Source organism: Scleropages formosus, chromosome 7 (genome assembly GCF_900964775.1).
Source record: "Scleropages formosus chromosome 7, fSclFor1.1, whole genome shotgun sequence".
NCBI classification, from domain to species: Eukaryota; Metazoa; Chordata; class Actinopteri; order Osteoglossiformes; family Osteoglossidae; genus Scleropages; species Scleropages formosus.
Genome location: NC_041812.1, coordinates 31,596,928 through 31,622,070, shown reverse-complemented (window position 1 = coordinate 31,622,070; position 25,143 = coordinate 31,596,928). Strand labels below are relative to the sequence as shown.

Below are 25,143 nucleotides of genomic sequence, written 5' to 3'. Positions count from 1 at the left end.
TGTAGAGTTTGCATGTTCTCCCTGTGTCTGCCTGAGTTTCCTCTGGGTGCTCTGGTTTCCGCCCACAGTCCAAAAAATATACGGTTCAGGTTCACCCATAGTGTGTGAGTGACAGAGAGAGTGTGTGTTCCTCTGATGTATGGATGAGTGACCCATTGTAAGTAGTGTATCTAGCAGTGTAAGTCACCTTGGTGAATAAGGTGTGTGGGCTGGTAACACTCCATAGAGTTCATTAGGAGTCGCTTCGGAGAAAAAGTGTCTGGTAAATAAATAAATGTAAATGTAGTACTTAACATTCACCTAGGGTGAAAAGACAAAAATGCATACCCAAATTTAATCATTCTAGTTTTTTTAAGCTCTGTATTTAGTGCAGTCTCCTAGTGCAGGAGCAAAAAGTGGACCTTTCTTAAAGAATCTGGTTAATTTTTTTTTCTGCTGGACTTTTTGTTAACCTGGTCAGGATAGTTTGCAGTTATACATTGAATACTGCCTTCTTTATGGTTTAAGGTTCAAATGCAGGTCAAAGCATTTACTGTTAAGTCAAAGACTCCTCTGGATTCTGGATTCTTTCCACTCTGAGTGTGTTTATATCAATTATTAGCTCGCCCTGTGATTGTCCTTGGCTCTGTCATAAACTCTAAACCAAATCAGATGAGGAGCATTGTCTATTACAAAAATGAGAATCCTCAGCAAAAATTCTGCTAACATCAACTTAGGCCCCTTAATGTCTTTATGAATGATCCTGTCTCAGGTTACAGAGGGGGAGTTTTCAAGGTATGAAGAAGAAAAAGTCTTTTGTTTTCTTGATGCGGTGCTGTGTTAAAATTGAAATTTATTTAAACCCTGTCTGTGATTACAACAGGCTCTCGAACAAATGTTATAGTAATGAGAGATGTGTTTGCACACCATTACTGTACTTTACACATTTAAATTTTTTTAGAGTGGACTGAGATTTTTAGCAATACTTGTGCCTTATTTCAAATTTTAAACTAGTGTAATCTTGAGTTGCTGTGAAGATGTTTTTAAAACTGTGTCAGTTTGACTATGGATCATTTACAACAGATGTATTAGTCGTGATATTTTTAGTGGAAAATGGGATAAACATTGATTTAAAATAAATATATATAAAATATGCAAAGGACTGGTAGCTTTGGACTGGTAGATGTCATTTATGACTGATTTGGGGTTGTACTGTTGGCAAATGATTCCATTTGCTTCAACAGACCACACTCAAAAATGGCATTTTTGTCTCTCAAACAGGGTCAAAGGAGAATTTAACAATGTTTCATTGTGTATAAAACCGATTAGGCTGGGTTCATAGTGTTCGTATTTTGCAGCGTTAAACAAAGCCACTTGACCAAAATATATTTAATGAGTCAGCTCCATTGGGAATAATTCAGACCAGCCCTTTATTAAAAGGATTGGAAAGTTTTCCCGTAACCACACCTTTAAGAATAGAGCCCTTCATTACATAACATGTTGCTGAGAAATGCTGTTTATTCACAAGAGTTTTAAAGTTTAGGCAATGTAGAGCTCCAGGTATTTTACAGAAAACATTCTGTGTGGTCTGTTCAGTACAAAAACAGGGTCCCTTGTGGGGACTTTAACCACAAATAATTACAAACATTGGCATCTCTTGTTGCTCGCTGCCGTTCTTCCATTCACATGGAGAACATTACCATGTTCTGGGTCTCAGCCTGAAAAGTCTTTCACCAACAGTTTTACATTCATCACATATGCATTATACAGATGCAAAAAGAACATCTCTGATAAATTTTGATTTAAAAAAAGAGAAGCATACTGGACAGTTCAGGAAGGATATGCATGGAGATGGTAAATATTTATTTACTGTTAAAAACCTGTGTTGACTTCATTATTTTTGCAAAGAATACCAGGCTGATGTATGCAAAATGAATGACGTAAATCCTAGGGTTGTAACATCACAAGATCTAAGTGTCATAGGCAGGTATAATCAACACTGTATCCTAAAGCTAATATTTGTGGGGCAGGAGCAGCTTTGAATTCCTGCTTCTGCTGTAATGTCCTTGATCAAGGTACTTATTCTGATTTGTTCCAATAAAAATTTGCCCGGAGACATAAAAGAATACATGACTGTTGTTTTCTTAATATTGAACGTTGCTTCGAAGTGAAGTGCCAGCTAAATAAATTGAAATAGTGCACTGTGGAGAATACTGGTTTTAAAGGCTGAATGTGTTAGTGTGTAATGCCCAGCAGAGATTTTAGTGTATTGCATTCCCATAGATAGTTCATAAGTCCACACTCAGAAAAAGTTACGATGCTCTGCCTCTTGACAGTCTAAGCGGAGATTTCATTCAGCTGAATCAGACCGTCTGGGGGATCTCCGAGCATGTTTCCCCGAGGGAAGGACAAAACTGGGAAGTCTCATGTCCTGGTACTAAGGCATCATTACACACTTCCAGTAAAGGGCCTGGAGCATCGATTTTTTGTGAGGAAAATACACATAGACAAGATGATTAACTTCAGTAGGAAAAGGCTTTTTTTAAAGTGATGTTAGTGAGTACTTTTATGTTTTTGAGCAACACGCAACAAAAAAATATCATGAAGCAATAGCTAAAAGAAACATCATCCCTGACCTTGCTGTTAATGCAAACGCAGAAATGAATTCTACAGTTTACACTAAACGTGAACTGGCAGACAAATCAACAGTAGAGTCCTCTTCAACGTTCTACAAGTCGAGCGTGATGAGAAGACAAACAGTACAATTCCGCAAAGGAAAACAAACAGGAAACCTTTGGCAGTAAATCCAAATGTAGTGAAATACACGCTTTAAAGAATGTTGTTCAAGTCATGCTGGTTGATAAGCATGTTGACTGGAATGGTGCATTCTCCATAAATACGAATGCCACCCCTGATCTTTTGTTGCTCAGGGAGTCTGTAACACATATCATTGAAAGGATTTACACTTTACGGCTGATCTACGAATACGCTGTGGAATTAAAACATTAAAACATGGGGGATTCACATGTGAGCCTGCTTCAGAGGCGCAAATGAGTACAATCGACCTCAGTCTGAACATGTTATTGGGACCGCTTTATCGAGCTTCTCACACTGTGGATATCCAAAGTTAAACAAAAATTGCAGCCCGGGCCAGTGTTAACAAGTGTCAGTTCACACAAGCAGAGAAAGAGAATTTGGAGTTATTACTCATACCTGTGAAATTCTAGCCCTCAACTTGCTTTCTTCTGGTGGAAGGCATAAAACCATAAGAGCTCATGTCTGAACTCAAAGAAGAGACCCTGGTTTTGTAATTCAACTTGAAAGATATAATGAAATGCAGCAGAAAGTACACCAAAACCAGAGGAACAAGCTTAAACATGTTGAAATAACTTCCCTTTTGCTGTAAAATATTTCTTTGTAAAAACAATTTTTGAATTTACTGAAACAGAAACACCCTGAATGAACACTACTGTATGAAAGAACTTCTTGAATTTATATGAATACTGTGCGCATTTCTATATTGGTTAGCTTTAAGAGCAGTTAATAAAGCCCTCAAAATCAAACTAAATCTCTGTCCGTGAGCAATTTGACAGGAATGATAATAACCTAGAAGTGAAGCAAATATGTCTGGGTATCCCCTCCCCTGTAGACATGTCCATATATGTTTGAGCTGATAAACACATTAAAAGCATTATGTGTCAGTATTTTTAAAATTAGAATAAAAGAAGGTATTTTAGTTTTTAATGAATGAGGACTTCTTTTGGAAAACATTGTCAGGTTATTGACCAAATATTCTGTTTCATATCCTTTGTTCATTACCTGACGGAGTGTGGCATCCTGCCCAAAGTGTACAGGCTCCAGACTGTCTCGAGCCTAACTTGGATAAGTTGGATACTGATAGTGAATATCTGTTGTTCATTACAAGGATAGAACAAGAGTTAATTTTAAATAATGCAGGTTCGCATAACAACATGTACTTTACACAAATGTATTTAAATGGATCAAAGAAAACTACCAACCACTACAGATAATTAACAAAAGGGAAGGAAAATGGAACTGGAGTTTTGAACCCCACTGCTACTACATCTACCTTTTATAATAAAGAAGATAGTAAAATATATATATGTACTGTATATATTCATGTAAATTTACAGAGGTCTTTCTGAATTGTAAAAAAATATGAAAAACACTTTTACAATAAAAGTATTGTTTACACAACCAATCCTGTAAGTATCTACAAATTTCACAGGGATAGCAGAGGACACACCACTCGAACTAAAAGAATAGAAGAGGTGACTTTGGGTGACCTTGGTCACGGCCGACAGCCCCCCTCAGAAATATCAGTTTCTTGCTGTATGTAGTGCTTAGGGAATATCACAAAATAATGGCGCAAGCTTCCTTCTGTATTAAAACATTAGATTCTGTCATAACTGCTACAAACTTAACTAGATTCCTATCAAACATGTTAAAAGGAATATGACTTACAGTTCTGTCCTTTTAAAATAATTTAAACCATTTTTTTTTTTTTTTTTTTTTAAATAGAAAAGGCGGGAAAGTAAATCCAAAATAAAATGTGTTTAAAACACAGAACAATTTAGCACCAACTTGCAACAGAGTTGGGGGGACCGAAAAAAAAAAAAAAACCACCACACACACGCAAAAGAAATTGATAGGAAAAAAAACAACATTAACAGAGAAAAGTGAATGTGTCAAGAGGATTTTCAGTCATATTAACCAAAGTGCTTGGAAATTCCATCGAAGTTTTCAGTCTCCTCATATTGTGATTCTCAAGCTCGCCGTTCAGCTGCTGCAGCTGTCCTGGGGGGTCGAGCTCTTCCCTGCTCCAGCACTGGGGGAGGAGGGGTTCATCTCTCTCTGACCCCCATTTAAAGGAGACCTCTGGTTCCGGGCCTGTGGGGGAGCACGGCTCATGTGGCCTTCTTGCTGCCCTGTTGGCGCGTGATGGCCTCCAGCTTCAACCTGTAGGTCTCTGCCTCCTGCTCCTTCTTCAACAGCTCCTGACGGTACCGCTGTGCCTCTCTGTTGGCCTCCTCCAGCTGCTTCTGTAAGGCTTCCGTTTCCTGCGCGAAGTAGCAGCGTGAAAGGAGGCATGAACCATTCGACCCCAGACAAGTGGCGGGGGGGCTCAGGAGGCAGAGTGCAAGAGACCTGCCTTACTGTTAACACTCTGGAGGCAAGATCTCACACTGATCTCAACGAGAGCAAGTGGGAAAATGAATTAGTGTCCACCTCTCACATTTTAAGTTACTAGTTTGCCTCTTTGATGTTGCAAGAAGATCCTTTTTACTTTGTCACTTCATGGCACCAGTACATTTTCCCAGTCTGTCCCAAAGACATCTTTAAATTGTCCTGTATTTAAAAATGACAGAATTGTACTGCTCACAGTTTTCACAGCTATTAGTATGAAATCTGGTAGCCTAGTGGTTAGAGCTGTTGCCTTTAGAACAAAAGGTTGCAGGTTCAGACTCCACCTCCAGCTGTAGTACCCTCTAGTAAGGTACTTAGCCAAAATTGTTCCAGTAAAATAACCCAAATGGATAAAAAAAAAATTGTAAGCTGTTTTGGAGAATAGCGTCAACTAAATGAATAAATGTAAACATACCGCAGGTATGCGTGGTGAGTTTGCCTCTGACTGACCACCTTGCTCATTACCAGGCTTACACTGTGCCTTACCATGGTAAGCGTGACACGGATAAACCGTTCCCATTCAGAACTATAGGTGACATTCTTACTATGCCATGGTATACACCATTTAACTTGCTATATACACGACACCCTGCATGACTGTCTTTTCATAACGTTGCTCAAAATAACAGATTAATAACCGTTTCAAAAGTAACGAGAGAAATTATAAGAACTGAAGATCTGAATTAATCAGAATTAAACACACCGGTAAACAAAAAAAGGCATCCTCCACATCTTCTGCATCCTGCTCTCTCTTCTCCCACCCAAACTGCTTATATTTTGTCTTTTCCCAGTTCAAACACCATCTCTTCCAGGCTGCATAGGGGGTTCACATCTGGGGCTTGAAGCACCAGACCCACAGCCACAACACCTTTGGCATCTTCTAGACTATAGCACCTCTATCCAGGAAAAAGATGATGAGAATGGCTTACGCTTTACCTATTTTCATAATTGTCAGCAAAATAAATCTTTTTTACAAGGTGATTTGCAAACTGTGCTATTGTAAAAAAGCTACAACATTATCGTAGAAGGGAGATGACAGCTTCTTACGCTGAACTCAGAACAAGCAAAGTCAGGGCTGTGTGCCACCAATGCAACTTTGAATGACCAACCTCAATTTCCGGAGGTTCTATGTGACTTTCCACAATCTCGATTCTCTGTCGCTTTGCCGGAGGCCCATCGCTGATGACAGTTTCCTCCGCCATGTCTGTGGCTGGGACTGTTAACACTGAAAAAAATCTGGTTTTGTTAAAAACCCAGAACAGGTCTGTTCCTCTCATGGACAGAATCACTGAAACAACCAGATGTAAAGGAGGTTTCAGTCACTTTGCCATTTCTTTTTTCAAACAATTAACACAAAACAAATATCAGGAAAATAACTTACTGTTCTGTTTACAGTTTGCTTTAAATATTTAACACAAGTGATTATACGAGTCAATTGAGAACCTGAATACTAAACTCTTCAAAGACAGGTTAGGTTTCCCAAATTACATCCAATTCGTTAGACTAAGTGTTGCCATCTTTATATGACCCTAATAAACTACATTTTTTGACACTTAAAACAAAAAACTAAAATTATAATCAAAACTGTACTTGTGAATCTGCATGCTTACAGCTCAGCAGAATGATTTATTACAAAATACAGATAGGCATAACATACTGTGAGTGGAAGTGCGTCCGTATCATGCGGCATGGGCTCACCTTGCTGTCCGTCCGGCATGGTCACGATGATTGGCTGGTTCATGCCCCCCGCTGTCTGTAGATTGCCCAGCTGGATGCCATCTGTTACTATGGTGATGACCTGCTGACCCCCAGAGCTGACAACTTGCTGAATGGCACCGTCCACAGAGTCAGTGGTCACCACCTCTTCTGTTGCAACCACTGCTGAGCAAAAGGAAATCCACGCAGAAGATGACAAAAGGGCAGAGCTCAGGCTGTACTCGCACACACCCGCCTGTGCATCTCCGCATAAAAACTGAAATGGGGGGCAGAACACATAAATTACATAAAAATAAGAATTACATAAAAATTTTCCCCCGACACCTTACAAGAATACAATTTGCTACAACGAAGAGTATATAACTGGCTGATCTCCAATAATGATCCCGCTCTGAATCGACATATTTGAGGAAATCTGACTTTCATAATGTATGAGTATGAATCATACTCAGAGGAAAGGGAGTAGATTCCAGCATAGCATTTACTTTCCGAAGAACAAACTGTGAAAAGGTTTGGCGTTTAACGTATATTCATCATTTTCTAAAAGCCTCTATCCCAGACACACCCATCCACATAAAAATACATAGATGGATAAATAAATACGTGCATCCAATGGCATCTGCCGAGTTGTGAAATCTGGCGTTTCCCTCCCCGTTGTCTTCCACTGACCACAAATTGCTCAGTTAAATTACACAGAAGTACCATTAAATCTCCAAAAGTTACTTACCTCAAATTAGGCCTGATTTCATAACAATTAAAAAAAAAAAAAAACAAAAAAAAGACTAAAAATAAAAACAAAAATTAACACATTTTGAAATTATCTTCGCCTTAATCGTGGTCGGAAGTTACAGATGAAAGAATATTATGTTTCAGCGACAAGAAAAAAATAAAAAAAAACTAAAATTATTGTCTGAACAACTTAAGGTTGAGTACCTTGTGTTTCGGGTGTATTCGATAAAGGGGTGGACGCTTCAGCTAAAGCAGCTAATGTAGCTAGAACTGACGTTGACGAGTCACCGAACTGTAAGGCTGACAAAGCCCCCTCATCTGAGGAGAAGAGATTTCACATTTGTTAGTAAACACGTCTCCCGCAGCCCGAGTTTCCGACACGACACCACAAAACAGCAGGAGTGGACGTCACAAACATCACTGATGGAGCTACACCCATGCAGCAACATTTGAGAATACGGATGACACTCGAGGGAAAATTCGTCTTGCATTCTGATGCAGCGGTATAGCATTTCCCACACACAGCTTTTTTAAATATTAAAACTGGTTCCAGTCCTCAAGGGGGTTTGAAAAACAATGAGGGCACTTTCTAAATTCATTTGTTATTTACATTACATTTATCTGACACCTTTCTCTAAAGCAACATGAAGATACTTACATTTATTTACCCATGTATACAGCTAGGTAATTTTTTTTTATTTTACTAGAGGAATTTGGAGTGAGTATATTGCTCAAGGAGGGGATGCGGTGGCGCAGTGGGTTGGACCGCAGTCCTGCTCTTTGGTGGGTCTGGGGTTCGAGTCCCGCTTGGGGTGCCTTGCGACGGACTGGCGTCCCGTCCTGGGTGTGTCCCCTTCCCCCTCCGGCCTTACGCCCTGTGTTGCCGGGTAGGCTCCGGTTTCCCGTGACCCCGTGAGGGACAAGCGGTTCTGAAAATGTGTGTGTGTGTATGTTGCTCAAGGGTACTGCAGCAAGGGATGGGAATCAAACCTGAGACCTTTGGATCCAAAGGCAGTAGCTCTTACCACTACACTACTAGCTGTCCCCTTAGCATAAAACCAACTGTCCAGTTTAGCTTTATGGAGGTCTAGCGCCTATCCCAGAAATACAGGGTGTGAGGGAGGGTATGCACACAGGTATGGCGACAGCTGGTAGTATAATGGTTAGTGCTGCTGCCTTTGGTTCTGAAGGTTGCAGATTTGATCCCCACCTCCAGCTGTAGCACCCTTGAGCAAGGTATTTACCCTAAACAGCTCCAGTTAAATTACCCAGCTGTATAAATGGGTAAATAATTGTAATTAACATTGTAAGTCGCTTTGGAGAAACGCACCTGCTAAAAAAATAAATGTAAAGGTACAATATTAATGTAGGATGTACAAGTGCATTACAAAATGAAAATGTCATTGTGAGGGTGATGCAGATCACAGCCTGAGTAGAGTGGATTTGACAGCCCCTGAAAAGACGACAACTATGAGTACCTTCACTATGAAATACCATAAAATATGATATGAAAAGCACCGTCTTATGTGACTTTTAAGTGTGAGTCGGTTGGTGAAAGAAGGACCCGCCATGTCTCTATCATGTCAGCGAGCTGTTGTCAGTGACTGTAGTGCACGGTGCATTACGGCACCTGCAGGTTTGGCAGCATTCCCGGTAGACACCAGCCCTGCAAGGTTCACGACTCCCCCAGGGCCGATGAGGAACTGTGGAGTTGCTGCATGTATTGTCAGCGTGTCCGGACTCTCTGGGTTCGTATTTATTTGGTTTTGCATGGAAACCTGTATGAGATGAAATGAGACACAATCACATGAGCTGTTAAATAACCTGTCAAGCAAACAGCCTGTGGAAAAAAGAAAACGGCCTCATGAGGTTTTAATTTTTAAAAGCCACCACCTGAAGAATGTCAGCCAAATCCTCATGGCCATTGTCGATGGCAATGTCCAGCGCGGTCTTGCCGAACTTGCTCTGGGCGTGAACATCGGCGCCGTGCTTGATGAGCAGCTCGACAACCTCACGGTGGCCGTGCTCTGTGGCCCAGTGCAGCGCTGTCATTTTCAGCATGTCTTTGGCATTTACATCAGCACCGTGCTGAGAAGACCAAAGAAAAGCTAAATGTACATGAAATGTCAGTAGTTACTAGACAGGTGCACTAGGTGCATCAAGGGAACACTTGCACTAATTAGGCAATTCATGCTCTTTACATTCACATTTAGTAAGTCAGAGATCCTAATGGGATGCACAAATCTAAAGTGATGACTGAACTCCACAACCTCTACAATTCCAGAAGCAGAAAGCATTCAAGCAAGATCATAGGAGAACTTTCCCACCCTAGCTGTCATTTTCCAAGCCCTTCTTCTGGGAACCAGTGCAGGCAATCAGGATTAAAACAACAAGGCATAAAAATAGCTTTTCCACCCTTAAGCGTCCCTTTTCAACCTCTACATCATTGTGATCAATACCACACTTAATGGACATAAAGATTTGTTGACATTCAGATTACAGGCAAGACTGATTGCAATAGAGTCTATATATCCTAAAGTCTGTCTGAAACCGCTTGTCCCAAGCAGGGTCGCGGCAAACTGCAGGCTAACCCAGCAACACAGGGCGCAAGGCTGGAGAGGGAGGGGACACACCCAAGGCGGGATGCCAGTCTGTTGCAAGGCATCCCAAGCAGGACTTGAACCCCAGACGTGCCAGAGAGCGGGACACGGCCAAGCCTGCTGCGCCACCGCACCCTGCTATATCCTAAAGTAATATATATTCATTTAAGAATCACCAGTTGCACTTATTTATATTTAGTCCCATTGCTATTTCCACTTATATAACTTACATCTCAATAAATAACTACCATTTGTATTTAGTTTTTTTCTTCAAACATTTTACTTTTGTTAACATTTGCTATCTATGTCAAATTCCTGGTATGTGGAAATTTATTCAACCAATAAAATATTTTTGTAACAATGGGGGTCAAACGCATGTAGAACCATCATAATTTGAAATAAACAAAGGCTTCAAATCCTGACATTTTGATAGGTGTTGCCATTATCTCTGTTGGTCGCTCCTATTCTAGAGGGCTTTGCAACCTTCAGCGGAGCCTCACCTTTAGCAGGACTTCCACAATGCGTGGGTGACCCTCAGAGGCTGCCATGTGCAGTGGGGTGCGGTCCACCTTAGTCCTTGCATCTCGACTCACGCCAGCCCTGAGCAGTACCTCCGTGGTGGAGTAGTGTCCATACTGAGCCGACAGGTGGAGTGGCGATGTGCCGAGCTGCAGAGGGACAGTTTACGGGACACAGAGTTGTCAGATTACTTCTTTTACCACATCAGATGGTAACAGTTGTAAATATCCTCAAAAACAAACAGCACAAATGCCTCAGAAAATCCATACAAATTAAGATAACAATTCTTTACTTTTTGTATTGACACAAAGCCATCATAACCATCAGTGGCATAGTAAGTAGCGCTGTTGTCTCACAGCGCCTGGGTGCTGGTGCAACAGGACGTGGGTTCGATCCCCACTCAGTCTGTGTGGAGTTCGCGTGCCCTTGTGTCTGCATGGCTTTCCTCCAGGTGCTCTGGTTTCCTCTCACAGTCCAAAGACATGCTGTTCAGGTTCACCCATAGTGTGGGTGTCCCACTGACGTATGGATGAGTGACCCAGTGTAAGTAGTGTATCTAGCGGTGTGAGTCACCGCGGTGAATAAGGTGTGTGGGCTGATAGCACTACGTGGAGTTCAGTGGAAGTTGCTTTGGAGAAAAGTGCTTGCTAAATAGATAAATGTAAATATTAGTTGAATCACCCAGCTGAGGTGGGGTTCCAGCAATGGGTGTCCAACTATACTCAGTACAGTACCCTGAGTGAGCTCAGATCTCAGTTTCACCCACCCAGTCTGTGGTGAACGGTGCTCCATTGGACATCAGAACCCGGACCTCATCGTCTTGCCCTGATCGAGCTGCTTCCAGCAACTTCTTGCCCAAATCCACCAGGGACATCTGGTTTTAAGAAACACGGCTTTAAAAAGTGAGTTCTAATGAGCTTTAGAAGTACAACACTATCCCACCTGCTTTAACATGGACCCATGGGTTAACATGAACTTTTTACATGTTTGGTCTTTAAAAGATGTAACCAAAAATAGTTCACCCGGAACAGTTTTGCTTTTGATTGAGATTACAGGTTAGAAAAACAGAAATGAAATGTAATTAAGCACCTCAATGGAAAATGTACATACAGTTTTAATTTAAATGGAAAGCTGACTCATTAAAGGTCAGACAGGTAATTATAATTAATTTGCCAAAGTTGTGCAAGCACTAGCACGCAGGCCTGGTGACTAACACCCCAAAAACCACTCGGTGATCAAGGATCTGTCAAACAGCAATGTACTGGGGCTCATTATCACTACAAAGGGTACATGCGTGTGGTATAAAAAATAAGATGACGTGTTGGCAGGACAATTTTCTTCGGTGAACAGCCACTGCCCAAACCGGCGATTCAATTCAGCAAAACAGGTGCCACGAAAAGATGACACGAAGCAGGAAAACCAAAAACAATTTTGTTTTTGGTGTTTCTAACTTAAGGCAGCCATCTGACGAAGCTCAAATGTTATAGACATTGAGGTATTTCAGTTTTCTGGGAATTTTCCTACAAACAATATGAAAAAAGCAGTAGCTTGAATATTAACTCCCTGATTTGTTTTATAAGGTACCTGCAAAAGATATATGTTTATTATGTGAGGAAAGGGAATGTAGTGCTTATAGTTGCTGCTTTGCATGCCGAAGGTTCCTGGTTTGAATCCCACTCCTGTCGCACAGCCCTGGATTCTGAAGCTGACAAATTTACATTACATTTACTGATTTAGCCGACACTTCTCTCCACAGCAACTTATAACGTTACAGTACTTAAAATTATTTACCCATTTATACAGCTGGGTAAATTTAACTGGAGCAATTTAGGGTAAATACCTTTCTCAAGGGTACTACAGCTGGAGGTTGGGATTGAACCTGGAACTTTGGTGCAGAGGCAGCAGCTCTAAGCTATGCCAACAGCTCTTCTAAATCTGTTTTTAATTACAAACTTTAAGAGAATATATATATATATATGAAAATCGATCTAAATTAAAAGGGTGTTCTGCATCAGCTGAATTTTTTGCCATGGCATTTATCCTTATTTTTTATACCATACAACCCAAAGACTAACATTTGTTTTAGTTACTATTGCAGTTCGGTATAGTTTTTCTTTTCGCACACATTGCACATTTTATATCGAAAAAACAGAACCCACTACAATTTTATAGATTTTTGATTCCCACTTAAAATTCAAATTTTGTCCGTTTTTCTCGCTGAAACAGCTGTGTGTGTGGCTCAAAAATAAATCACAAATGTGCGCAAAATGGAAAGCAGAAACAACACTCAAACTGATTTTTTATTGGCAAACATCCCGAAAATAAAATAGTGTGTTCTAACAAATCAAATGATTTATGGAGAAAGTGGAGACATAAATTTAAAAATTAACGTATTTCTGAAGCGTCTCTCGTGAGGTCCCAAAGATCCCGTCTGCCACGAGACTAACGCACGAGGGGTTTAATACACCAAATTTACAAAAAAAAAGTGGTAAAATAAATATATTGTAAACCTCCCGTTCGTGTTTTGTTTCTTTCTGGCTCAAACCGAGCGCGGGATAAGAGGAGGAGTTGCGACACCGCGGGCCACCATATTCCCGGGTAGCTAATGCTAACAAACCGAGCTCCCGCGCCGCGTAAGAATGGAGTCCTGACAAAACCTCCAATTCTATAGCGTTATTCGCGTGAACACGATAGGATCCACGCGACGGGATGAGGCGCGTTCGTACGATAAACAGGAAACCGCTCGGAAGCGCCGCGGTTCCGGGGGAAGTTGAACTACTTTTCACCATCAAACACAGAGCGACTTCCACATCCGGTGGGGCCGCACAAAATACCCCGACACTGACCTGGAAAAGGTTCCTTATCGCCGTCTCCCGGAGCCTTACCTTGCCGATTCGGCGCACCGGTGTGTAGTGTGCGAGGCCGCTAACGGCGAAAGAGGCACCGGGGGCGATTTCTCGCGACGCCGCCGATTCGGCGCCCAATTTTTCACTCCAACAAAAGTCCCCGTATCCTGCGCGGATGTGCACATCTGCTTTTTACTGCGTGAATTTAATGTAGAAGGCTCCTTCGCCCAGTTGTCTGTGCCCGCGTGTCGCTGTCTTTATAAATTTTTTAAAAAGTGTCTAATGTGTCCATTTTCATTCTCGCGCCAATGTCAGTATTAATTTAAAATGTTGAAACTGCATATTTTACATAAATAGGTTCGTGAGTGCGGAGTGATACATACTAGCCTGTTCGGGTCGCTCGTGCATGCGCTTTTTGCTGGCGCGAGAGGGTGATTCCTGCGAGCTGTGAAATTAACCGCAAGGCAACATTGCACGGGCACTTACACATTTATATTGTGATTTTCCTAGTGACCCGGTTTTATTTTTGTGACGAATTTATTCATTTAAAAAAAACCACTACCGTTTGCGTATGCAATGCAGTAGAACAGAAGCCAAAGGAAACACAACCTCAGTTTGAACCCTGCATTACATTCTTATATAAAGTTTTAATGTTGAAGTAGTTACGTTTTTAAATCCGTTTACTTGAAAACTTTTTGTTCAATAAAGGTGGCAATAGACGCTGTAGCTGTCAAGGTCATGGAATGTAACCTGAAAGATACAGCCCCTAGGTTCAAGCTCCATGGATACACCTGCTACTAATCTGAACTGCAGTATGAAAATATCCACCTGTATAAACAAATTTTACACTACCAACTGTTTTAGATAAGACAGCTAATCAATATAATAATGAGCAGTGTTTGCGTCAATATAAGACTATAAAAACTGTCAAAATGCTGCTTGTAACAAAGCGGTGAGGGAAAATGCTAACATTTCAGGAAGGGCGCTATTTGTAAGTTGTGTCTTTTGCCAATAAAGCTTTTGCAGTTTGAATGTAGTGCGCCCCCTACTGGAGGGACGTGGCTTCGCCGCTGAACCCAGAGCAGCTCTTTCATTCCGGGAGGCAGCTGTCAGATTAAAACACATACAAACACACACGGACGAGGTGCTTATGGTGAGACACAATGCTTATCATTTCGTTATTTGTAATGTGTTTGATAAAGCCGTTCCTTATGGCATAGGGTCAGTACATCCTGATTCCAGCATCCTTATTTAGGCTGGACTAGTAGCTAACCAAATGATTTACCTGATTCCATTATGATCAGCATGCACCAGATCTAATGCGCTGTGGATGTTGGATGTATAAAATTCAGCTGTTTGCTGGCAGTGCCCTTGGTTGTTGTTGTTTGCTGCCCTGAAATAGCAGCAAACAATACATTATGTAGTTATCAAGCATCCAGCTGCTTTGGCATTGTCAGGAGGGCAGTGTGTTATTGCATCAGTGGAGCACGCTGTGTGTGTGAAACTGCACACTGATGTGTTATTGTGGGCTCTACATTGCAGTGCATTGTGCGCATTTGACCCCAGGGTCACCGTCAGAGTCGGACTAGCTGTTCAGATGCTGAGGAATATCAGACATAGCCTCTGTAGTGCTGATAACTCAGCTGTTTACTCTAGTAATTGCAGCTTCCACCGAACATCCCAGGACTGAGCTCTTACAAGATGTGCTGGAACTGCGAATGTATTTGCCTTTCTATATTATTTACTTACTCCTGCATCTTTTTATTTACAGAAGGAGTCTGACCATTAAGTCAAGGCCAAGCATGAGGAAAATGTGGTGAATTTCGCTGATTCTATGTACCTTTAAAAATGCCAGCCGTGACAGCAGGGCTGAAGGAGTTGTACCTTTCAACATCTTTAGGTGACCTTAATAAAAAGGCTGAAATCAAGCCGGATAAAATAAGTACGAGGAGGTACGAATGCGTCATATCAAATCTGAATAGCGTTTTTCATAATGTGCATCCTTACCTAGAAATCAATAAAGCGATACTATTGCATATGTATATATAAAATGCTAAATATCACAGCAGAATTTGAGGCTTTTTCTGTGTGTACAAATGTGATTGGCAGTGAAGAGAAGTTCATTCAACGTAATCCATATTTAACTTTAAAATAAAATTTTATTCACCTAACCATACTCTAGCTAACTAATATCAATTATCAGTATCATCAGTATTCTTTGTTTTTATAATTCAAAGAAAAATGGTAAATCTGTGAATAATACAGGCCTTTAATTTCCGTAGCTACGTACAGAGCGCCTGCAAAATTTTCAAGGCAGCCGAGGAGTGTCGCTTGGACCGAGATGAAGAAAAGGCTTATGTCCTGTACATGAAGTTCCTGACAGTTTATGACCTTATCAAAAAAAGGCCTGACTTCCAACAGCAGCAGGTGACTTATTGTCTTGACTGTCAGGTCTTCCACAGTCAATAGTCAATGTATTGGAATATTTCTGAAGAACAAGTTAGTGTAAATCATTGCTTTTTCAGTTGTGAGTGATTCCAGACTTCTGTTGAGGTTCTCTGGAACAGTATTCTTAGAATATATTTAATTAATCCTTACTCATTGACAGACATGTCAACTAATGATAACATATGTTTCATTATGAAGGATTTTTTCCAGTCTATTCTTGGGTCGAGCAGCTTAAAAAAAGCTGTAGAGGAGGCTGAAAGGCTATCGGAGAGCCTTAAACTCAGGTCAGTGTTGCTTATTAGAATTGTTATTTTTATTACTGTCATCCAGTAAATATATCTTGGAATTTGCAATGTAGATATAGAAAGTCCCTTCTTAAAGGCTATCGTTTTCAGCATGTTCAGTATATAACCATCCTGAATTCAGAGTATTCTGCTAAACTCCCTGCTGTGTTGTTCGGACAGATACGAAGAAGCAGAGGTACGGAGGAACCTGGATGAGAAGGAGAGGCAGGAGGAAAATAAGCGGAAAGAGGAGAAACCAGAAAAGGGCACAGACTGGGGCTCTTCAAAAGAGGCAGGAGGAGCTGAGAAGGATAAGAAGGTATGGAGACAAAAGAATTACTTGAAATACCCTGAAGCCTTTAGAACACATTTGGATACAAATTTTTTTATTCTCTGAAAGCTTGACTAATCAGTAAGATGGACATTTTTTTATTGCACAACTAATGTTTGTTCTTTCATTTTTGTGAAGAGTAACAGTAAATCATAACAAAAAATGTCATGTCTTTATGATATGAACAGAAATTTGATCAGTTGCCTTTTTTATTTCAGTACAGATAAGCGGGACTGTTTTGGATCGTAACCTCTCTGAAAATTGATTTTGCCATTAGCAGAATTCTAAATGCAGCAATAAAGATAATACTCCTGTGAGCTCAGTGTTTTGTTGGTTCCCTGTGCTCTAGATAAGATGGGGGCAGAAGGACAATAAGAAGGAGACCGGTAAGGAAATCCAACAATAAATTTTGAATGGAAGAAAATATAATAAGTTGTTTAAAATTTGGTCCAATAAGCAGAGGGAAAAATCTAGTTGTCATGGCCATGAGCATGTTTAATAATGCAGTTGACCTGCTGCAGTGCAACAATGGTTATGCTGCTTGTACACTCCCCTATCCTGATAGCAGTAGCCCCTCCTGGGGGGGTGACTGCAGAACAGCTCTTTAAGATGATGAAGGATCAGAGCATGAGAATCATCGTCATGGATGCCAGGAGCAGGAGTGATTTTGAAGAGTCACGGATCCAAGTGCCCACACAGCAGTGTATCTGTGTTCCTGAGGAAGTCCTTCGCCCAGGGTAGGAGGTTTGTGGTCAAGGCAGAAGGGAGACATTTAAACCCAAAGTGGGTAAACAATTGTATTTTTGACATGTGCATGAAGAAGCTTTTTTTGCCATTTTTAACTCTTTTGCAACTTGTGCACCTACATGTTTTTAGGATAACGGTCAATCAAATTGAAGTGAATTTACCTGAGGAGTCGAGAGGAGAGTGGGAGTGCCGTGGGTTGGCTGATTACATTGTCCTGTTGGACTGGTCGAGCTCTGCCAAAGACCTGAAACTGGGATCCACGCTTCGCAGTCTGAAGGATGCCCTCTACAAGGTACGAATTTATTTTAGGATGAAAGTGCTCTAGGGCTATGATCTTTTTGTGAGTGGAATTTTTTTTTTTTTTTTTAAACTCCACAGTGGGACAGCAAAACTGTCCTGCATAATGAACCCCTGGTGTTGGAGGGGGGCTACGAGAACTGGTTACTCTTCTACCCCATGTACACTTCGAATGCTAAAGTCAAACCCCCAAGGCTGGAAACCGTTGACGTCATCCCTAAATGTAAGTGTCTGATTAATCCAAAAAAAGATCAATTACTTTGCTAAAAAAATCTCACTTGAGTTTTTGGCACTACTGTGTGCCAACCCTGCCTGAGTGCATCTTAAAGTCAAATGGTTAAAATGTAGTCTACAGGGCAACCAGTGGGAACTGATTAATCTGCTGTGGTTCACTTCCTCTTCAATTAAACTTTTTAAACTACTGTAGTGAAAGGTCTTCTATTCTCTGTTGAGAATAGTGAACTTCAGCTACCCTTCACTTGAGGAGCCCAAACCCCTTGCCCCACCTGAGGTCATACCAAAACCTGAGCCTATGCAGGTGAATGGAAATTTGACAAATATGGAGGTGAAACAAGTGGAGGCAGAAGGACCAGCTGTGACTGATCAAACCCTTGAGGAAAAACCCAAAAAAGGCTCATCCAGCCAGCCTGGAACCAAAGCCAAACCTGTACCACAGGTAAGCACACTCCAGATAGATTGCTGAATAGAATGTGGTTCACCTGAGTGGTATTGATAAGGAGTTTGTTTTTGACTTTTGATATCTGTTGAATGTTACAATCATCACTGCAGGTTGTCCATTTGTCTGTTATATCGAATCCAGATTGATCGCACAAAAAAGCCCACCGTCAAAAGGTCTGACAGTTCCAAGACCATCAGTATGACAACTAAAGATCAACAGCCAGTGCAAAATGGGCCTGTAATTCCAAACCATTCTGCTCAGATAGGCGTCGGGCCCAAGTCCTCCATAACAACAGAGGAGAAGAGCAAGATACAACAGGAGCCAGTGCAGGCGCTACAGAAGGTTGAGCCAGAGAGAAGGAGGCAAGGGGACAATTCCAACCAAGAAGGCCGACAGAGTGACAAGGAGGACAGCGAGAAGATAAAGGACAGCCGGGGGGAGGAGAAAGAGGAGCGACGGCAAGACAAGAAACGCTTGGAGAGGCAGAAGGCAGCAAAAGATGAGCATGAAGAGGAAATTAATGAGGCAAAAGAAAGGAGAAGGTACAATGATGAAGGTGTTGACAAAGCGAAGGGCACATCGCTAGAGTCACATGTCCCAAAGAGCATAGTCAATGAGATCAAGGTTAGTCCATCTATTAAATGAGTGCCTCTGTTAAAGTAGTAGTGAAACCTGATCAACGGGCACACAGCTGGGAATGCAGATGCCTGATATAGAGGTATAGAAAATGACTAAGGTGTTATACAGTATATATAAAGTATAAGATGTATTTAAATTGTCTCCATCTCTAACTGTTGTGTATTTAATTTAATGACGTTCAAATACCTACTCTTGCTGCCTGTGTTTGTATGATCATTGTAATAAAGTAATTTTTGATTTAAAAAAAAAAAAAATCTTTTAATGTTCCCAGCGTGAGCCCTTGACCAGAGCAAGGAGTGAGGAGATGGGAAGGTCTGTCCCAGGCCTGCCCGATGGCTGGATGAAGGTAAAGATGCATGTATTTTCCTTTATGTATTAAGCATTTCACATTTACATTACTGAATAGGAATTACTTTAATTGACACTGATGAATGAGGTTTGTATTTATTATAGTTTGCTTGTTTTTGTTTTGTTTCCAGTTCCTAGATACGGTAACGGGAACCTACCGCTACTACCACTCTCCTACCAACCGGGTGCACCTATACCCGCCCGAGGTCTCCCAGACTCCCCCTGCCACACCACCTGCCCCCAAACAAAAGCCAGGGAAGGGCCGTACCATAGAACCCGAGAGCGAGCACACCAAACTCAAACGCTCCTACTCATCCCCTGACATAACGCAGTCCCTGCAAGATGAGGGTGTTACAAAGCTTATTGCCACACCCTTTGTCAACAGAGACACCAAGTATGGCTGCACTCGTTTTCACAACATGACAATTTTCCATGTTAATAATAATAATGATCACGATAATAGTGAGTTCTTGCAATGATCTTTTCCACAGGCCACCCAGGGTAATGCCTTACACCAAAGCCGAGATCACCAGGCTGTCTGCTGCAAAGATCCGAAACCTCAACCCTGTTTTCGGGGGCCTGGGGCCCTCCCTGACTGGACTGCGCAACCTGGGCAACACTTGCTACATGAACTCCATCTTGCAGTGTCTGTGTAACACTCCGGCTATGGCTGAATACTTCAATAAGAATTATTACCAGGAGGATATCAATAGGTGAGGCGGTCGTGCTCCTTTTGGATTTCTCAACAGGTGGCTGACATTGGTCCTTTGCCAGGTGTTTGAGTATGAGCATGGTTGTGTTGGATGTAGGGGGTGATGAGTGACCAACCAGTGACTTTCATTTTGTCAACAGGGCCAACATTTTGGGCCACAAGGGTGAGGTGGCAGAGGAATTTGGTGTCATCATGAAGGCTTTGTGGTCTGGACTTTACAAATACATCAGCCCCCTAGACTTCAAGGTCACCATTGGAAAAATTAATGAACAGTTTGCTGGCTATGAGCAGCAGGACTCGCAGGAACTTCTGCTCTTCCTCATGGATGGTCTTCATGAGGACCTGAACAAAGTAAGGCTATTTTTTTGCCCCTGGTCTGCCTTCCATGTTATGGAATTCCATTAGTACAATTACATTTAATAGTTCTGGGACGATACTGTGTCTTCAGTATTAAGCTCTGTGGACCTTCTGTATCCTACTAACAATCACATTTGTTTTGAAATTCACTGAGGTCACACTGATTATTGTAAAAAATCAGATACCAGTGGAGTTCATACTGTCTCTTGCCATCATTACTGGACAAGAAAGGACAAACGTATTGACTGCTATTATTATCAATTTCTTCCTTTTCTTTTCTTTTGATGTTCAATGTTGATGGCCACATTAGAGAGTAAGTAGACTTACTGTGCTTTGCCCCAGTATTTTTCTGTTTGTCTTTGAGCGTCGTGGATACTACATAAGTTCTTTGCCAACTTCCTGTTTGTGGTGGGTTCCATATGGCAGAGGGTGCATTGAGGCTGACCCCTCATCTTGTTTGTAAGCGGGTTTGAGTTCTGCCATGGTTTCCTGTGTCAAATGGACTTGCTGGTGTTTGTAAACACATTGTGACCACTCCCCAACCCCCACAAGCCCATTTCATTGAAACATCCCCTTGCATATTAGACGTCAACTACCTTTTTTAGGTTTCACGACATGTCCTAGTCAAAACAGGTTGATAAGACCATAGCACTGAAGGGGCTGTAAGCGGGCTGACTGCCACCTGAAAGGTAAAAGTTTACCTTCCTTTCATATGAAGGTGCAAAGTCATTTTGCCATAAATGGTATATGCCATGAACAGAATTCTGTAGGTATTGTATGAAAAAGGAGTTAAGAATGACATTTCTGAGGTAGTACAGTGGGCACTAAGTCAGATTTTGCCTACTACAAAAACCTCTCAGTTGTGGGTAGTTGGATGTTGAAACCGTGCAAGAAAAATCAGAGGTCTGCTGAAACTTACATTTTTGTTGTTTCCATGTTAGGCTGACAATCGCAAGCGGTGCAAAGAGGAAACAATCGACCACCTAGATGACTTCAAGGCGGCAGAATTGGCCTGGAGCAAACACAAGCTGTTGAATGAGTCCATCATTGTGGCGCTGTTCCAAGGCCAGTTCAAGTCCACGGTGCAGTGTCTTACTTGCTACCGCAAGTCCCGTACGTTTGAGACGTTCATGTACCTGTCCCTACCTTTGGCATCTGCGCACAGGTGCTCTCTACAGGTAGCTGCTCAGAACACATGATTTCCTCTTGGGGGGGGTGCACCTTCCCTTCACTGTTTTCACTTACTTTGTGTCATCGCCACTCAGGATTGCCTGAAGCTTTTCTCCAAAGAAGAGAAGCTGACAGACAGCAACAGGGTCTTCTGCAGGCATTGCAAAGCCCACAGGGATTCCACTAAGAAGTTAGAAATCTGGAAGGTTCCGCCAATTCTGCTAGTGCACTTAAAACGGTAAAAGGGCCATAGTTGCATAAGCTCACCTACAAGATACCTCTGTCAGTGTGATTTTTTCCAGATTTCAAGTTTGTCTCCACGCTGTCTGAGCTAATCTCTTCTGATCCCCTCCAGGTTCTCCTACGAAGGTCGATGGAAACAGAAGCTTCAGACAGCAGTTGACTTCCCTCTTGAAAACTTGGACCTGACCCAATATGTTATCGGCCCTAGACACAACTTGAAAAAGTATAATTTGATTGGTGTTTCTGTGAGTAATTCTGCCATTAATTTCCTTTAATTTTCATGTGTTAAAACTCAAGGTTTTTTGGACGTCTTATGATAAATTATCCTGAAAGAACCAGTCCTTTCACTGTAGTCCAGAACCAGTACACTAAATGCTGTAATTGAGACCATGCACGGTTGCGGATTTCTAGAGGTGTTGTCATCTTGTCCACAGAACCACTACGGAGGCCTGGATGGTGGACACTATACAGCCTATTGTAAGAATGCCCAGAAACAGCGCTGGTTCAAGTTCGACGACCACGAGGTCCTTGATATCTCTGCGTCCTCGGTGAAGACCTCAGCTGCCTATATCTTCTTCTACTCGGCTCTGTGAAGGCTGGTCAAACCATCGAGCCCTGCATGCTGATCGAGCCGCTGAGGATGAAGGCGGGTGGACGCTACCCGTGGCAGGAGGGCCAGTTGATGCGGTTAGCCAGGTGTTACACGGGTGCAGCCTTCAGCAGACAGGACAGAGGCCTACATGGCTGTCCGTGTCATGCAGCAGCGCTGCAGCTCATAGAGGATCATGTAGAAGTTTAACACTTCATCTATCAGTACTCTTCACAGTAGTTTGAAGCAAGTATATTCTGTCTGCAAGACCAGGTCTAAACACAAGTCTTGCGAAAAACGCTTACAAAGTCTAACAGTATTAAGCAGCCTATAGCATCTTTCGGTTGTACTGATATGGAACTTGAGATGTTCCAGTAGTTTTTCCTCAGTGTGTTGGACTTGTCACATAGCTGATCTTAAGCTTTCGTGTACCGTGAGTATATTAGGCTAAAGAGATTGGCATCATGTACAGTGCACAAACATGCATACACTACATACATATGTATTTTCATTCACAGGGGTTTGTTGAAACCTGTGTGCATATTATTAAGACGAAATGTCCATCCACTACTGTGTATAAGTGACCAAGCTCTCCTGGAAAGAGGCACTTGCATGCTCAGCTTTACCAAGAAAGTAGGCCATTTTGACTGACAACTTTTTGTTTTCAGACTTTCTGGGCCTCTTCCCCATTTCTTGAGTGACTTTAGGGGACCACTTGTTGGGACGTTGGAAACATGTGAATACTGGTAGTAGTTTGACAGGTTCTGTGCTTAACACTTCATCTGAGACCAGATATTCTCAAGTCTCTTCGTTCTTGTCTACTTTTTTCTGACATGATCAGCCTGGTTCTTAAGTTAACTAAGTACTTAAAAAACAAACACTTCAGAATGTAAGATTCTTTCAGCTTATCTAAATGTGCCAGATCCCCAGAGTGAAAATATCTTCTAAAGATAAAAAAAAAAAAAACTGAAGTTGTGTTTTTTTTTTCCACCTAACAAAGCACTCTTTAAACATTACTCAAGGAAAGCTTTCCAGCAATGAAACATGTCATAACGTGATGAGGAAGCGCAAGTGATACTCATTGCCACGCTTCTCCTGTGCAGGGCCTGTCGACTTTCGTTTTGAGTCAGCATCTTGCAAGAGGGAGAGAGGAAACATTATGTACTTGTCTGCCATAGTGTGTTTCACTGCACAGTGTGTGTTCACCTGCACTGATTGTAGGGGTCCTAATGAGCAGCAGTGTATGTGTGCTGGTTTCCCAGCTCTTATTAAACCACCGTCACACCAGCATGAAGAAAGAAGAAAAAAAGATATTTTTTCATGTGCGTGCTTAGGTGTGTAAGAGTAAGGAAAACAGGAACATACACTAGCTCACCAGGACCTCTGACAATGTCCTTCAAAAAGCATCACTTTGTCAGAACAAAGCATAGGGAGGAGGGTGGAGTCAGTGTTACTCATTACTGCTTTAACGTGTTGAAGCTTCAACAAGGTGCCTTGGAGCTAGATTATTACAGATGAGAGAAAGCACAAACCCGGGAGGTTGTACCTGCTGGGCAGAGTCCAACACAACAAACAGTGGAATGTCATAAATCCTTCACCTTTAACCGTTAATCTAGCATGAATGGGCCCGTTTGGAATTATTTATATTAAACCTGTGTTCCTTGATGCCATGACATTTGACACTTGTACTATAACCTAAAAACACGACATTTGTCATATTAAAAGTGCACCAAATAATTAAAATCAGGAAATAAAAAAGGCACAATGTGTTGTCATTCAGTAGCCTGCAGATGGAGCTAGTGGTTTTGACAGCCATTTGGAGGATCACCGGTGACCCTGAACAACGATTCTGGTCTGTTTGAACTTAGCCATGAGTAAAGTTTGTTTTCTCTGCAAGTAATATGTTGTGGCATGTTTTTCCCCTCCTGAAACCATAAAAAGTGATGTGACAGCCTGATTTCCTTGAGCATGTGTGTGGGTTTGGTGATGAGAGCTGGGTACATACCACCACGATTACTCACTCCTACTCGTTAACACATCACGGTACAGCCTGAAGCTTACACCACAAAGACAGGTCCCTTCTGACATATGCGCACACACACACTTTCCCCATGGGGAGAATTACAGAAGTGCAAGCAGGGCTCTCAAACTCAGATCCACAGACAATAGAGGCAAATTAAACCTGAATATTAAAAAAAAAAAAAAAAGTTTGCTGCACTCGCTTTGACAAATGTGTATATTTTTGAGTACATACTTCTAACCAGTTTAAAAAAAAAAAAAAAAAAAAAAAACTAGTCTGATTTATAAGCATCATACAGCATGTCCTCTGTAGAGACCGATGTTTGAGTGTCTGGAACGTTTTTGCAAAAACAAATTCACATGCGATGAAATAAAATGTGCAGGGTCTATAAAGTCACATCTGTGGGTATGACTCATGCAAGTACTGTATTTAACACAGCGCTCCAGCCATCCTTTCCACTGGGCAGAGTACAACATCCAGCTTTCGGGTACACGCCTCTGGCACTTGAGCCTTCAGAAAAGAAAACAAAGTCCCTGGGATGTTGAATTCACAGACTTGGAATCAATGCTAAAAGTAAAAGAGCGAGTCAAAAATCCATTACGATTTTTGTTCAGGCACATGGCCACTTTGCTAACCTGGATCTCTACACATCCTGGCCACCTTCAGCAGAGATCTCCTCTGA

The 25,143-nt window shown here is 41.7% G+C and overlaps 2 protein-coding genes across 8 annotated transcripts; one reads left to right on the top strand and one right to left on the bottom strand.

Moving 5' to 3' along the window:
- Positions 1–4,532: 4,532 nt before the first annotated feature.
- Positions 4,533–14,457, bottom strand: LOC108942039 (GA-binding protein subunit beta-1-like). Of its 3 annotated transcripts, none has more exons than XM_018765077.2 (9): positions 13,637–14,457; positions 11,518–11,625; positions 10,733–10,900; positions 9,526–9,720; positions 9,263–9,410; positions 7,837–7,950; positions 6,886–7,068; positions 6,297–6,412; positions 4,533–5,060 (listed from the first exon to the last, which is right to left on the bottom strand). In XM_018765077.2, the coding sequence occupies exons 2-9, from the start codon at positions 11,623–11,625 to the stop codon at positions 4,908–4,910; spliced, it is 1,185 nt and encodes a 394-aa protein (XP_018620593.1). In that variant the 5' UTR covers positions 13,637–14,457; the 3' UTR covers positions 4,533–4,907. The 3 variants fall into 3 exon arrangements, with proteins under 3 accessions (XP_018620593.1, XP_018620594.1, XP_018620595.1); XM_018765078.2 differs by having other exon boundaries at positions 6,886–7,065; positions 13,637–14,456; XM_018765079.2 differs by lacking the exon at positions 7,837–7,950 and having other exon boundaries at positions 6,886–7,065; positions 13,637–14,455.
- Positions 14,458–14,506: 49 nt separating this feature from the next.
- Positions 14,507–24,531, top strand: LOC108942038 (ubiquitin carboxyl-terminal hydrolase 8-like). Of its 5 annotated transcripts, none has more exons than XM_018765073.2 (19): positions 14,507–14,750; positions 15,369–15,549; positions 15,880–16,024; positions 16,244–16,329; positions 16,510–16,648; positions 17,010–17,046; positions 17,229–17,397; positions 17,537–17,699; positions 17,786–17,927; positions 18,163–18,380; positions 18,525–19,007; positions 19,294–19,368; positions 19,502–19,764; positions 19,862–20,083; positions 20,223–20,433; positions 21,381–21,617; positions 21,705–21,847; positions 21,965–22,097; positions 22,287–24,531. In XM_018765073.2, exons 2-19 carry the CDS (start codon positions 15,446–15,448, stop codon positions 22,443–22,445), a joined length of 3,129 nt encoding a protein of 1,042 aa, XP_018620589.2. In that variant the 5' UTR covers positions 14,507–14,750; positions 15,369–15,445; the 3' UTR covers positions 22,446–24,531. The 5 variants fall into 5 exon arrangements, with proteins under 5 accessions (XP_018620589.2, XP_018620590.2, XP_018620587.2 ...); XM_018765074.2 differs by having other exon boundaries at positions 17,226–17,397; positions 18,645–19,007; XM_018765071.2 differs by having other exon boundaries at positions 17,226–17,397.
- The last annotated feature ends 612 nt before the right edge of the window (positions 24,532–25,143 follow it).

Bases quoted from the DNA above. Each gene is read 5' to 3' on its own strand.
- LOC108942039 (XM_018765077.2), bottom strand. From the start codon at position 11,625: ATGTCCCTGGTGGATTTGGGCAAGAAGTTGCTGGAAGCAGCTCGATCA. The intron at 7,951-9,262 runs GTGCCGTAATGC...TCTTCTCCTCAG, and splicing joins GAATGCTGCCAAACCTGCAG to ATGAGGGGGCTTTGTCAGCC. The intron at 5,061-6,296 runs GTTGGTCATTCA...TACTTCGCGCAG, and splicing joins TAGAACCTCCGGAAATTGAG to GAAACGGAAGCCTTACAGAA.
- LOC108942038 (XM_018765071.2), top strand. From the start codon at position 15,446: ATGCCAGCCGTGACAGCAGGGCTGAAGGAGTTGTACCTTTCAACATCT. The intron at 17,700-17,785 runs GTACGAATTTAT...TAAACTCCACAG, and splicing joins TGAAGGATGCCCTCTACAAG to TGGGACAGCAAAACTGTCCT. The intron at 19,369-19,501 runs GTAAAGATGCAT...TTTTGTTTCCAG, and splicing joins TGCCCGATGGCTGGATGAAG to TTCCTAGATACGGTAACGGG.